Source organism: Pristiophorus japonicus, chromosome 26, assembly GCF_044704955.1.
Source record: "Pristiophorus japonicus isolate sPriJap1 chromosome 26, sPriJap1.hap1, whole genome shotgun sequence".
Lineage (NCBI taxonomy): Eukaryota > Metazoa > Chordata > Chondrichthyes > Pristiophoridae > Pristiophorus > Pristiophorus japonicus.
The window spans coordinates 15,276,854-15,291,132 of NC_092002.1; the positions used below are offsets into that span (position 1 = coordinate 15,276,854).

A 14,279-nucleotide genomic window follows, 5' to 3' on the forward strand; every position below is an offset into this window, starting at 1 on the left:
CGTGGTTTAGTTCCTGGGTTGCCCGATACTCCTATCTGTTTATAATAATAGTGATGAAGTGCAAAAATCTCAACAGCACAGATGTCCCCTCTGTTGGCTGAGTAGTATCAACAGTACTGATGGCCTAAACTGTTTTGCACTCCTGGTAGAAGATGATAAAGGAAATGTATAGCAAGTGGGTGGTGAGCAAGATTAGGCACAACATAAATGGTCCGATAAACTGCAATAGTTCATTACTACATGTGAGCCGTTTATTAGATGAGTGAAATTTTTGGAGAACAGAAAGCACACCATTTCTGCATCCATTTCATACTTGTTTACATAAAGCAAACTGCCAAAGGGATGTTTGGATACCAAAAATTAAATTTTACTCATCATTGAAATCATGTTAAATGTAAAGACATGAAGAATATTTTAAATAAAAAGTCAAATTATTGCTTTCTCAGCCATTAGTTGAGCTAATCTGTTCTTGCGATATGTTTGGTAACATTTGAAGCCAGATAATGTGAAAGTGCCTTTGAGATAATGGTGAATTTGTTTTTGTGCATTATTATCTTGGACAGGTGGTAGGCAGTTCCTTCAGTCATTCCCATTGTTTTTAGTGAAGCAACCATAGAATGCGTAGGGCAGTTTCCCATCAGTGAAGTCTAAGAGTGGTCTTGCAGTAAGAAAACCCGATCTTGGCAGGTCTGCACTCAGAGTAAAAAAAAACTTTAAAAAAATTATTCAAATATAGTATACTGGTAAAAGCAAAGTCCCAGTTCTTGAAATGGATGCTTAACAGGTGAATCTTCCTTCCCTTGTGATTTGTGAATGGATATTGAGGAAACTTAAATCCACTTTTAATAAAGTGCTTAAATTCAACAGCGACTTGAGCATTTTGATAGAAAGCCAAAGTTAAGCCTGATGTTCCACTGAAACAGGTAATAAAAGAAAACTACAGAGGTTTGCGCCCAAATTAAAATTACAATGACAGCGTTTATGGCAAACAATTTGCATGAGATGGCAGCTGCAGTACACAAAATTCTTACGCTATTTCTGGATCCTCGATTATCAGGCACCTGTTATTCATCAGAATAAAAATGATATTTAGACACTTTCTGATTTAAATTCATTCATCTTCCCTACATTTTTCCTTTTAAAGCAATCTTTTGTCCAAACACAGTATTTCTACAGAAACAAATATTTCAAACGACAAGTGGACTGTGAGTATTTTTGTAGAGTAGCTCTGGGCACATGGCTATTTCCACAGAAGTACCTCTGGTAACATTGCTGGAGCAGTATTTCCACAGACATTCTTTGGCAAACAATGATGGCATTCCACACAGCTTCTCAGGACACATTTTCCCTCAGAAATTATAATTTAAATAGATTAAAACAATGTACAAATGCTAGTAAATCACCAATATTTATACTTTAAAAATGCTGTGCTGCATTCTTGGTTCTATGAAAACAGTGGCAATAATGGACAACAAAACCACTTGCAGATAAAATATTTAAACCTTTATTGATACTCATCGTTATACCTCTGGCATTCCAGAAAATGTCATACTTCTCATCTGATATTTTAGGCCTAGAAATTCGTCTCGGGCAGTGGCGGTATCGAATCATCCTGCCGTTATACGAGGCGTCTGATGATCAGTCCTATTTCAGACCGGAGTCAAATTTCTAGGCAGTAATTGTTTACTTCATGCATTTCAAGGCTCAAGAATCACCTATTACAGTAAAACTATTATTGATATTTCGGGAGAAGTGTAATTACTGTCTTACTTAATTAATAAAATATACACTTTCCGAAATAAAAAGCGGCTATTTGTAGTCTTGAGTTTCCTGTCATCTCTTTTTCTCCCCCATTCTTTCTACTATATTCTCTATGTTATTCCTTATTTTACGTTATTTCTTATTGTGCCTTTACCATTTACTCACTTGTTTTTCTCCACCTTGCCTGGTCAGCCATACAGTTTGGAGCTGCGGCCAAGATTATTTAAAACCTGCAACTCATTAGCTGCAAAATGGCTACAAAGGCCACTTTTTAAGGCCAGTTTCAAGACAGGATATTGCAGTTTTGTCTTACTGCCCATTACTCGGTGACATTACCACTTTTCTGGAGGGATAGTTGATTCCACACATAACAAGATACAATGCCTTTCTTAACTAAAGGTGTAACGTAACTGAAGCTTAAAATCAGATTTATAAATAGACTATTTGCTCAAAATTTGTGAATGTTATAAGGTCTTAATTGTTGAAATATTCTCTTTTAATCTTTAGTGATTTCATAGTCTTTGGCTCAGCATTCACTCAACAGCCTCATTAGAATTTGCTGTCAGAAGCAGCGCGCATTGCTAATACAGCTAAGCTAGCTATAACAACTGCAGTGTTAGATAAATATAGGCTAAACAGCCATTGACTATGATATCACAGGACTCTTTACAGTGTCAATTGTGGGGATTGAAGCTGTTTCTTTTATATATGACCAAGAAGCCTATTGGTAAAATAAAACACAAGAAAGTTTGTGTTAATACTGCGAGGACCACCTTCTGGCAAAATGGTCTTGACGAATAGTCAGAGCTATGATGACCATAACCTTACTGAAATTGTTTCTTCAAATTCTTCAATATGTTAGTGTATTTATTTTACATACTTGAATTAAGAAAGGAATCATGAATACTCAATTCAGATCAGAGAAATTATTGAAAATGACTTGACCTAGGATCCTGAACTACCATTACAGAAGAGAACTTCACCTCGACCATCTGGACTGGAGCTGAACCAAGGTCCGAAAGGTGACAAGACTGTGCTCTAATACACTGCACTATTCCATCTTCTTGTACAGTGTAATGGACATTATTACAGATAAACAGAATAACATTTTAGATAAATGATTTGAAAAGGGTGACAAAAAATCTGCATTCATTTGCTATTGGAATAACCTACTTACCTGTGCAAGCTTCATCATCATGTGAGCAAAGATATGGAGAAAGCCAACAACTGCATCCCACAGCCTGCTGTGAGCCAGGCTCTGCTGGTTACCAGTGCATGGACCCTGTAACACATTTTGGTACACCGTAATTCACATCAAACACGCACTTGAATGGAGCTCTCAGTCTGCCAAGGTATTTCGTTAACGTATTCATCAAATTGTAAGAACTTATTTGTTTAAAATATTCGAAATGAGACATGGGTTACTTATGGACAGCTAGCAACGACTTGTAAAAGGCATGTTGTGTCTGAAATAATTAAGAGTTATTTGAGGAAATAATGGATTGTTTTTATAAAATAAAACGCAGTGGATCATTGTATATATAAATTTTGAAACAGTGTCTAATAAGGTACATATAGGTGACTTGTTAAAATTAAGGCACATTATTAAAGGGAATATTGCAGCATGGCTAGGAAGTTGCCTAAAGGGCTGAAAACAAAGTGTAGTGCTTAATGAATATTTTCCAGACTGGAGGGATGTAAAGAGCGGTGACCCTCAAGAGTCAGTCATCGGACCATTGCTAGGTGATCTGGACACAGGCACAAGGGAAAATATCAAAAGTTTCAGATAGCACAACGTAGGTTAGTAGGCTGGGCAGGTAGATGCCAGATCAAATTTAATGCGAGAAATATGAGGCCATACACTTTGTGATCAAGAATAAGGAATGGAAATATACTATAAGGCAAACATGTTAAAGGAGTAGAAAATCAGGACATTTAGGAATTTAGATATACAAATCTTTAAAAGTGGAAAGACAAGTTGATAAAGTTGTAAATAATTGCAATGCTAGATTTTATCAACAACAACTTGCATTTTTATAGCACCTTTAACATAGTAAAACATCTCAAGGCGCTTCATTCACCAGGAGTGTCACCAAACAAATTTTGGCACCGAGCCACAGAAGGAGATATTAGGCCAGGAGACCAAAAGCTTACACAAAGAGGTAGGTTTTAAGGAGTGTTTTAAAATGAGGAAAGAGAGGTGGTGAAGGTTTAAGGAGCAAATTCCAGAACTTTAGGGCCCAGGCAGCTGAAGGCACAGCTGGCAATGGTTGAGCCATTAAATCAGGGATGCGCACGAGGCCAGAATTGGAAGAAGTGCAGAGTCTTGGAGGGTCGTAGAGCTGGAGGAGGTTACAGGGATAGGGAGGGGCGAGGCCATGGAGAGATTTGAAAACAAGGATGAGAATTTTTAAATTGAGGTGTTGCTGGAGGGGGAGTTAACATAGGTCAGACAGCACAGGAGTGATGTGTGAATAGAACTTGGTGCGAGTTAGGATATGGGCAGCCGAGTTTTGGATGAGCTTAAGCTCAAGTTAATGAAGGGTACGTCTAGAGGTAACAAAGGCATGGATGAGGGATTCAGCAGCAGATGAGCTGAGGAAGGAGAGGGGTATTTGGACAATGTTATGGAGGTGGAAGTAGGCGGTCTTGGTGATGGCGCGGATATATGGTTGGACGTTCATCCCAGGGTCAAATACGATACTAAGGTTGCGAACGGCTTTGGTTCGGCCTCAGACAGTTGCCAGGGAGAGGAACTGAGTCTGTGGCTACATCAGTAGCAGCACAGAGTACAAAAACAAAGAGGTAATGTTAAAATAGTATCCCCCATTTTGGGCATGTTGGTTTTGAAAGCATTTGACGCCAATGGCAATGATACAGAAGAATTTTACAAGGACGATTGCAGGATGAGAGGCTTTCATTACGAGGAGAAACTAGAGTTTTACCTCGACCAGAGAAGGTTAAGGTTAAGATCTGATACAGATTTTAATAAGATGACGACTGATGTTTTATTACCTGAATATATTCAGTAAGACTGTTAAACACTTGTTTGGCTACTGCCATGGCCTTGGAGAAGTTCCTTTTCCCTTGTTCATCAACAACATCTTTCCCAGAGTAGTACCAATAGAAATCACTAATAGATTCCTGGGCCAGACAAAGACAACAGGATTAGTGGCGGTGTCGTGGGAAGTCCAGACAGCTCATTATTTTACAAATATAAATTACGCTCTTTTTTATGAATGTGAGACAGACTTTCCTTAAAGTGAAGGAATATATCTGCAACAACGACAATCTCTTTTCTAAAGATTCAAAATAGAAACTACTGATTCCAGGCTTGAGTTTTTTATTTTACATTGTGCACACATGCATAGTTGCAATTATATTGTAGTCAGACATGTATGTTGTACCTGCTATGATATCATCATCATCATCATCATAGGCAGTCCCTTGGAATCGAGGAAGACTTGCTTCCACTCTTAGCATGAGTTCTTATGTGGCTGTACAGTCCAATACGGGAACCACAGTCTCTGTCACAGGTGGGACAGATAGTGGTTGAAGGGAAGTGTGGGCGGGGAGCCTGGTTTGCCGCACGCTCCGTCCGCTGCCTGCATTTCTGCATGCTCTCGGCGACGATACTCAAAGAGCTCAGCGCCCTCCCGAATGCACTTCCTCCACTTAGGGCGGTCTTTGGTCAGGGACTCTCAGGTGTCAGTGGGGATGTCGCATTTTATCAGGGAGGCTTTGAGGGTGTCCTTGTAACGTTTCTGCTGCCTGCCTTTGGCTCGTTTGCCGTGGACGAGTTCAGACTAGAGCGCTTGCTTTGGATACACTATATTTAGCAGACTTGAGATTGAGTGGACTATAACACAGTTTCCTCATTACAATCTTCAGGCAAATACAAACACCCAGAACTTCAAAACGTTAAAAGAAAAGTTAGTACCTGTAGACGAAGCAGGTAGTCGACAGTGCAAATAATGATGTTGATAGTTGTGGTGTTACCTGTTTGAGTTCGCAGGTAATTCTGGAAATCTGAAATTAAAATACATTTTCAGTGTTAGCTTAGCTCTTCCTTAAGAAAAGAGTAACATTTCTCTTAGGTTCTTGCATTTGTAATGATGCTATGAATATCGTTTTAACTTTACTGCACTGAAAGTAATATTCACCGCTTTCTAGTCAATGCACCACAAGCAACACCTACAGAACAACTTTACATTGTCCAGAATTGTTACAAGTACTAACATATTAAACAGCAAATAGGAATAAAAATGGACAGCCATGTTCTTATTTGTACAGATCCCTCATATATGCTCTTATAAGCATGGACAAATATGGTAAATAATCTACTGGCATGTGTTCTTAACTATTATTTAATTTAACATTAAAATCTAGGAACCACAGCACCTAACTGAAAAACAATTTTGATGAGGAGTGGGACAGGGATACAATCCCAACTGGGTTTAACTATTATTCCTACTCACCGCAGTTTTGCTATAATTTAATAGCGCAAAGTAGTCTTCGTTATTTATTTGTTCCATGAATCTTCACCGTTCCAATTTTTTCACTCTTCTTACGTATAATGAACAAAACTGGCTGAAGTAGGCTCATAATGATTTGGTCAATCCTAATTAATCTGGCGAGCAATAAACTCTGACACAGTTGTTTCCTAGGGCAGAACTCCTACCAGGTGTAGCTCTTACCGGCATTTGGACAGAAATGTTCCACGGAGGACTGAAACTTCAGAAGTCGGAAACCAATGCTTTAAGCTTACTGATTTTCAAATATCCACTGTTTATTACTGCTTGGATTTGAGAAATACTGCTTCGGTGTAAATTGTTTAACTGTTAAACTCAGTATACTTCCGATTCATCAAATATTTGATGAAACTTTAAAATGTTGTTGAAAAAAATATAGACGCTTAACAGACTATATAAATGAACTATCCTTAGAAACATTGGGGCCAAGTTTCGGCCTGAGTTGCTCCTGTTTTTTTTGGAGCAACTGGTTTAGAATGGATTGACTTAGAAATTGTAATTCTCGGCATTTAGTTTGCTCCAGTTCTAGTCAGTTAGAACAGTTTCAGTTTGGAACAGATTTTTTTTTTTTAAAAAGGGGGCGTGTCCGGCCACTTACGCCCGTTTTGAAAGTTTAGGCAGTGAAAACATACTCCAAACTAACTTAGAATGGAGTAAGTGTAGATTTTTGTACGCTCAGAAAAACCTTGTCTACACTTAGAAAATCAGGCGTAGGGAATGGGGCGCGGGGGGGGGGTTTAAAGGGAAGTTTACAAACATTAAACACTTCAGTTTTACAAATAAAGAGCCATCATCAATAATAAATGATAAATACATCAATAAATCAACCAATGAATCAATCAAAAAAAAATTAATAAAAAATTAAAAAAATTAAAAAATCAATAAATAAAACATTTTCTACTTACCGACTGCAGCACCGGGAGTCCTCCAACAGCTTGCTGGGACGGGCCCCCCCAGTGTATCTCTGTCAGTGTCTCTATCTCTCTGTCTGTCTGTGTGTGTGTCTCGCTCTCTGTGTTTCTGACAGCGAGGGGAGGGGGAGAAGGGGGGTGGGGAGAAGGGGGGTGGGGAAAGAGTGGGGGGAAGGAGGGAAGGAGGGAACGAAGGAGGGAGGGAAGGAGGGAAGGAGAAAGGAGGGAGGAAGGGAGAGGAGGGAGGGAGGGAGGGAAGGAGAGGGGAGGGAAAGAAGGAGAGAGGAGGAAGGGTGGGAGGGAAGGAGAGAGGAGAGAGAGAGAGGGAAGGAAGGAGAAAGGAGGAAGGGAGAGAGGGAAGGAGAGAGGAGGGAGGGAAGAAGAGGGGACGGAGGGAAGGAGAGAGGAGGGAGGGAGGGAAGGAGAGAGGAGGGAGGGAGGGAAGGAGAGAGGAGGGAGGGAGGGAAGGAGAGAGGAGGGAGGGAGGGAAGGAGAGAGGAGGGAGGGAGGGAAGGAGAGAGGAGGGAGGGCAGGGGAGGAGGGAGGGAGGGAGGGAAGGAGAGAGGAGGAAGGGAAGGAGAGGGGGGGAGGAAAGGAGAAGGGGGGATGGAGGGAAGGAGAGGGGGGAGGGAGGGAAGGAGAGGGGGTCGGGAGGGAGGGAAGAGGAGGAAGGGAAGGAGAGGGGGGGAGGGAGGGAAGGAGGGGGGAGGGAGGGAAGGAGAGGGGGGGAAGGAGAGGAGGGATGGGAGGGAAGGAGAGGGGGGAGGGAGGGAAGGAGAGAGGGTCGGGAGGGAGGGAAGAGGAGGGAGAGAAGGAGAGGCGGGGAGGGAGGGAAGGAGGGGGGAGGGAGTGAAGGAGAGGGGGGGAAGGAGAGGAGGGAAGGGAGGGAAGGAGAGGGGGGGAGGGAGGGAAGGAGAGGGGGGGAGGGAGGGAAGGAGAGGGGGGGAGGGTGGGAAGGAGAGGGGGGGAGGGAGGGAAGGAGAGGGGGAGAAGGAGAGGAGGGAAGGGAGTGAAGGAGATGAGGGGAGGGAGGGAAGGAGAGGGGGTCGGGAGGGAGGGAAGAGGAGGGAGGGAAGGAGAGGGGGGGAGGGAGGGAAGGAGGGGGGTGGAGGGAAGGAAGGAGAGGGGGGGAGGGAAGGAAGGAGAGGGGGGGAGGGAGGGAAGGAGGGGGGTGGAGGGAAGGAAGGAGAGGGGGGTAGGGGGGAGGGAAGGAAGGAGAGGGGGGGAGGGAGGGAAGGAGAGGGGGGAGGGAGGGAAGGAGAGGGGGGGAGGGAAGGGGGGGGGGGGGAGAGGAGAGGGAGAGAAGGAGGATGAACGGCTGGGTCCAAGACTTCGGGCTGGATTTACAGGTAGGTGGCGTCGGTTCCAGAGGGGGGGGGTGTCGCGGATATTGGGGGGGGGGGGTGGAGAGAGAGTCGCGGAGGTCGGGGGAGGGAGAGAGTGTCGTTGGGGGGGGGGGGGTGAAGAGAGAGAGTCGCGGGGGGGGGGGGGAAAGAGTCGCGGAGGTCGGGTCGCGGGGGGCGGGGGGGTGGAAGTGGAGGTCAGGTCGCCGGGGGGACCGGAAGCACGGAGGTCGGGTTGGGTCGCCGGGGCGGGGCGGGGGAAGAGAGTTGGGGGAGCGGAGGTCGGGTCGTTGGGGTGGGGAGAGCGGGGGTCGGGTCCGGGGAGCGGGAGTCAAGTCGTGTTGGGTTGGGTGGGAGGTGAGCCTTATCCACGCAGCCACAGTGAGGCCATTCAGCCAGGGCTAGGGTCTGCGTGCTTCGGGCCCCTCCCACAGTTTTGGGCGCCTAGAGATACTGCACATGCACGCCCACTGTAGCGCGCATGTGCAGAGGTCCCGGCACTGTTTTCAGTGCAGGGACCTGGCTCCGCCCCCCACAGCTCATGCTGCGCCGTGCCCAGCTCCAGGGAGCCGGAGAATAGGTGAGTTTTTTTTAGGCGCACTTTGTGGCGCGAAAACCGGGCGTCCAGGTCCGGGCTGCGCCGTTTTAGGCATGGCCCAAAACTTGGGCCCATAGAAAATAGGTGCAGGAGTCGGCCATTCGGCTCTTCGAGCCTGCACCACCATTCAATATGATCATGGCTGATCATTCACCTCAGTACCCCTTTCCTGCTTTCTCTCCATACCCCTTGATCCCTTTAGCCGTAAGGGCCATATCTAACTCCCTCTTGAATATATCCAATGAACTGGCATCAACAACTCTCTGCGGTAGGGAACTCCACAGGTTAACAACTCTCTGGGTGAAGAAGTTTCTCCTCATCTCGGTCCTAAATGGCTTTCCATCATCTTCTCGCCGACTTCTAGCTTAACTTTTCACTAATTCACTTTTATTTAATGAATCCAGGAGTTGAAACCAATTTTTATTTAATGAGCAGGAACACTTAGACCAGACTTATTCAAAATTAATTTAATGCTAGGAACACACTTTGGGTATGAGTTTCAAAATAATTTATATCTATGCTGTCTAGGCAACCAAAAAAAGGAATGATGTCAAAATTGACTTCTATGTTCAAGTGAAGACACATTTAAGTGCCACACACATAGAATAACCAGAGGATACTGCCCAGGGACAAAAGAAAATGTCAAGGATGAAAAATGCCATTCTACCCATTAAGCTCATTCCTTTATTACTCCAACTCACTCAGCCTAGTACCAACTGGGTATTCAGAAGAAACTTCTTTACCCAGTGAGTGGTGAGAATGTGTTACTCGCTACCACAGGGAGTAGTTGAAGCAAATAATATAGATGCAGTTCAGGGGAGGCAAGACAAACATATAAGGGAGAAGGTTATGCTGATAGCGTTAGATGAGGAAAGACGGGAGGAGGCTCGAGTGGTGTATAAACGCCGTCATGGATTGGTTGGGCCGAATGGCCTGTTTCTGCCCTGTATGTCCTATGTAATCCTATGTATCTGCAAATTGAATTCCGCTAATATCTTTGATTCCACCGCCTTACCTGGCAGATTATTCTAAATGTTTATCTCAAATGTTCATCGCTCTTATGTAAAGATTTTGGGGTGGAAATTTTGTCGCGACTCTGTTGCGGTGTTAATCCAGACGGAGTGGTAAAGTTTGCTCCGTGAAATGGTTTGCGTCTCCAGTCTCAAAATTCACCAACTGGGCCCTGATTTGGAGCGCAGTGCTACGGGAGGCTTTCCACATCTCTTTTAGGGTGCTAGGCCGGCTGAGCCACAGAAAATTCCGAGCTAAACCGCCGACCTGGGAGCGGCTGAAGAGAGGCTTCCATAGGGAAAAAAACCCACCAAAAACATTCCCAATTCATTACTGACACGACCCCAACATAAATCGCAAAAATAAAATGAAACAATCACATTAACCTGAGGTAGACATTTCTTCAATCACATCGGCCGGTACAGCTTGGAATGCCAGCTTTCACTGGTGTTCCCACTAGGGCGCGCTACGGAGTGGGCACGATCAAATACCAAGCCAGTGTCGCAACCAGAGGCGTTGCACACCGGCTCGCCTCTCCCGGGCGGTGCCGCTCCTTGCCCTCGCAAACCCGCCGCCGAATGTGCTTTCCGCTGCCATTGCGGCTCCTCTGGAGCGCTAAGAGAGGCAGCAAAAGACCGAAAATCCAGCCCTTTAAATTTACTTTGCACTAATTTTAAATTATGTCATACTGACCTGACTTACCTTGAAGTAATACTCCGGGTTTATCGCATCCGTATCGTTTAATACTTTATATACAATGAAGTAATGGGCCCAAGTTTCCACATGATTTGCGCCTGATTTTTTAGGAGCAACTGGTGGAGAATGGACTATTTTAGAAATCGCAATTCTCCACATTTTTTTTTCTGCAGTTCTAGTCAGGTAGAACAGTTCTAGTTTAGAACAGAATTTTTTCTTCAAAAGGGGGCGTGTCCGGCCACTGACGCCTGATTTGAAAGTTTCCACAGTGAAAACGTACTCCAAACTAAAGTAGAATGGAGCCAGTGAAGATTTTTGTAGAACTGAAAAAACCTGTTCTACACATTAAAAAATCAGGCGCAGGTTACAAATTAAGCGTCCAGAACGAGGTGGGGGGGAGGGGGGGGGAAGGGAACTCATTAAATTCGAAAATAAATCCTTATTTATACTTCTACAAATATTATACAAATAAATCCAACCTGAATAAACATTTATAAGCCAAGAAAAGATTAAATAAACCATCTTCCTACCTGTGTGAAAGTGCTTCAGCCAGGGAGAATTCTGCAGCCGTTCGTGCCGCTGAGCGGGAGGGGGGGGAGAGAGAGAGAGAGGGAGGGAGAGAGCGGGGGGGGGGGGAGGGAGCGGGTCGGGTCGGGGAACAGTAGCGCGGGTCGGGTCGGGTCAGTCGGGGGGGGGGGAGGGGGAGCGGGTGTCGGGTCGGGGCGGGGGGGGGGGGGTGTCGGGTCGGGGGGGGGGGAGGAGCGGGTGTCGGGTCTTGTCGGGGGCGGGGAGCAGGAGCTGGCCGTGGGAGGAGCCCCAGTGAGGCCATTGGGCCAGGGCTAGGGGCTGCGTGCTTCGGGCCCCTCCCACACAGTTCGGCGCCTGGAGCTACTACACTTGCGTGCCCACTATAGCGCGCATGTGCAGAGGTCCCGGCACTGAGGCTCCGCCCCCCCCACAGCTCGTGCTGGCTGCGCCGAGGGCCAGAGGACCTGTAAGTAGGTGCAGAATACCGAGGATTTTTTTAGGCGCCGTTTTAGGCGCGAAAAACGGGCGCCCAGCTCGAAGGGGCGCCCGTTTTTTTTCTTGTGGAAACTTGGGCCCAATATTCTGGGTTTATTCTTTCCACACCATTTAATACCTAAACCTTCTCTCTGGATTGCAGAGCATACATTTCTCTTATTGCTCACCAACTTTACAATTGGGAACTTTTGTTGCTTTTCTCTGCAACCCGTCCAATCCAGGTTTGCAAGTTATTGAATAAAGTATTGACTTCATGAGTGAAGGAAATCACATAATTAACAAAGGGTGAGGCTGGGTGTGAGTTACACAAATTTAGTTGTGCTTAGTCCTTACTTTTTACTTGACTGATTAGTGTTCAAGAATGTTAACATTGTTTAAGGATGTTATTTAATTCACACACATCTGCAGTCCTGTTCCAACCTACCTCTTCCAATGAGACTGATGCATAGATTCCCAGCACATTTTGATAAAATAGAAATCAAATGATAATTTTTTTAAACATACATTTTGGTAAGAAAATTTGCAGGCCTCAAATCTTCAGATTTTCTGTGCTTATTGATTTTCTGTGTAATATACCAGAAATTCCCACTGTTGCTCCGTTACTTATCGTATCTTTCTTAACTACTATTCTAAGTGTTTGCGGCTCCATTTCTGAAGTATTTTAATAAGTTGTCTCAGTGCATTTCCACCCCCAAATAAATGTACCATTCTTGGACCAAGAGGGATGGGTAGCTGAGCTTCTCGAGTCAGATGGAGAGAACACTCTCTTTGATTTTCCCTCTCTCCCTATGGGTCAGCAGCCAGTCTCCGATTGGTACGCCTCACTGCCAACCAAGTGGGGAACCGCAAATAAGAACATGCTATCTAGTGGCACAGCACAATAAAGCATTAGAATGCTTTTCTAATGGCACTAAATGTTAAACAGTTCAAGGTTGGTGTTGGCAGGAGCAGAATATGATGACAATAAGGGCAGAAAATGTTAAGAACTTTATTTGGCATCAATTCCCACCTGACTCAAGTTAAGGGCCTCAATAATATATGATAATTGGGGCCCTTTGATGTACATAGGACCCCAATGGAATTTTAATAGCGTAGTGAGTAGGTTGCCTGGGCGGGCACCTCATTCAGTAAAACTTGTTGCGGAAGAACCGGAGGCCCAGAAGGTAAGTTTTAAACTGGTCTTCATGGTGCCAGGAATGCTGTGCTGGGCTGCGCCCTACAAAGAAAGTCCGGGCCCAGGTTATCCCGCCTTCCTGACCCTGCCAAATGCGCCCCCAGTGACTTAAATGGGCGCCCAGCAAGCCACCCCTTCTTCGTCTGCCAGCTGCCTCTTTGCACCCATTTCACGAGGAAAGCTAATTGGCGAGATGTAAATGAGGCCATTGTGGTTAACATCAGCAAGGTCTCCCACAGAGACTCCCCAGTTGACAGCCCAGCCATCTTCTGATGTCCTACGCAAAGTTAAAATTCCCCCAAATGTTTCAGACTTTTCCTGAAGCCTACAACTCAAATCATTCATCTACTATCTGAGCATCAGCAATTCAGTTCTTATTTTGTATTCCACGTTGCACACTTGATTCAGAAGTGTAATCCCCATGGCCCAATTTGTCACATCTTGGAAAGCACTAAGTTAGAAGTTGTTACGAATAAGCTATTTAAAATATATCAACTTAAAAAATGTGAATGTATAATTTTCAAATTAACAGAAAAAGAACTCAATTCAAAGAAATTGAACCTTGAAAGAATTAAACATTGGTTTAGATGCGAGGAAGAAATACTTGGTTTTCTGAACATAAAACTATTTGTTGAAAGAATGATAATGTGGAAGCACGAATATTGTATACCATTATTGTGTCCTTCACAGAGCAATTGCAGGAACCTGAAAAGATCTTGAGTAAATTCATCGTCTGACATCACCTTCTCACCTACACAGAAAGACAAGTCATTATCCTGCAGCAGAAACACACTCGAGAACGGAGTACAAGAAATTAGCATCTCTTCAATAGGATATTGTTAGTAATGAAATCGTGCAGAGAATTATAATGGCTTCAGTGTCAAACCTTAGACATGTATGTGGTGACTACATTGTTGAGGTGAAACTAACCTACCTACAAGCACTTAAGAAAATCAGAAGCAAACTTACCTTCTTAGTATCAGGCATTCCATAGGTCTAGTTTCCCTGAGGCAATGATGGCGCTGGCTGCCTCAGAGAAAACCAATCTTCCAGCGGGGACCTCAAGAAGGCAAAGGCCCTTTATTGGCATATGCCAGGGGCCTAACACCTGCTTCAGGCGTGGGTAAAGGGCACCTCTTGTTTGTCCTTACACAATATGGTGAGCAGTGCACCTCCAATCAGAAGTGTGCACCTCCTGCCCGCTGATTTGAGAACGTGGGATGCTGTGTT

General features: G+C 44.7%; 1 protein-coding gene across 5 annotated transcripts in view; it reads right to left on the reverse strand.

The window, feature by feature from the left end:
* Positions 1-14,279, reverse strand: part of LOC139239218 (ryanodine receptor 1-like) — a 506,468-nt gene that overhangs the window by 49,294 nt on the left and 442,895 nt on the right. For all 5 annotated transcript variants that reach the window (XM_070867899.1, XM_070867895.1, XM_070867896.1 and 2 more), the window contains 4 exons: positions 13,720-13,800; positions 5,702-5,790; positions 4,777-4,905; positions 2,939-3,043 (listed from right to left, as the gene is read on the reverse strand). In XM_070867899.1, coding sequence (XP_070724000.1) covers positions 2,939-3,043; positions 4,777-4,905; positions 5,702-5,790; positions 13,720-13,800 — 404 coding nt within the window. The remainder of the gene's footprint in view (positions 1-2,938; positions 3,044-4,776; positions 4,906-5,701; positions 5,791-13,719; positions 13,801-14,279) is intronic.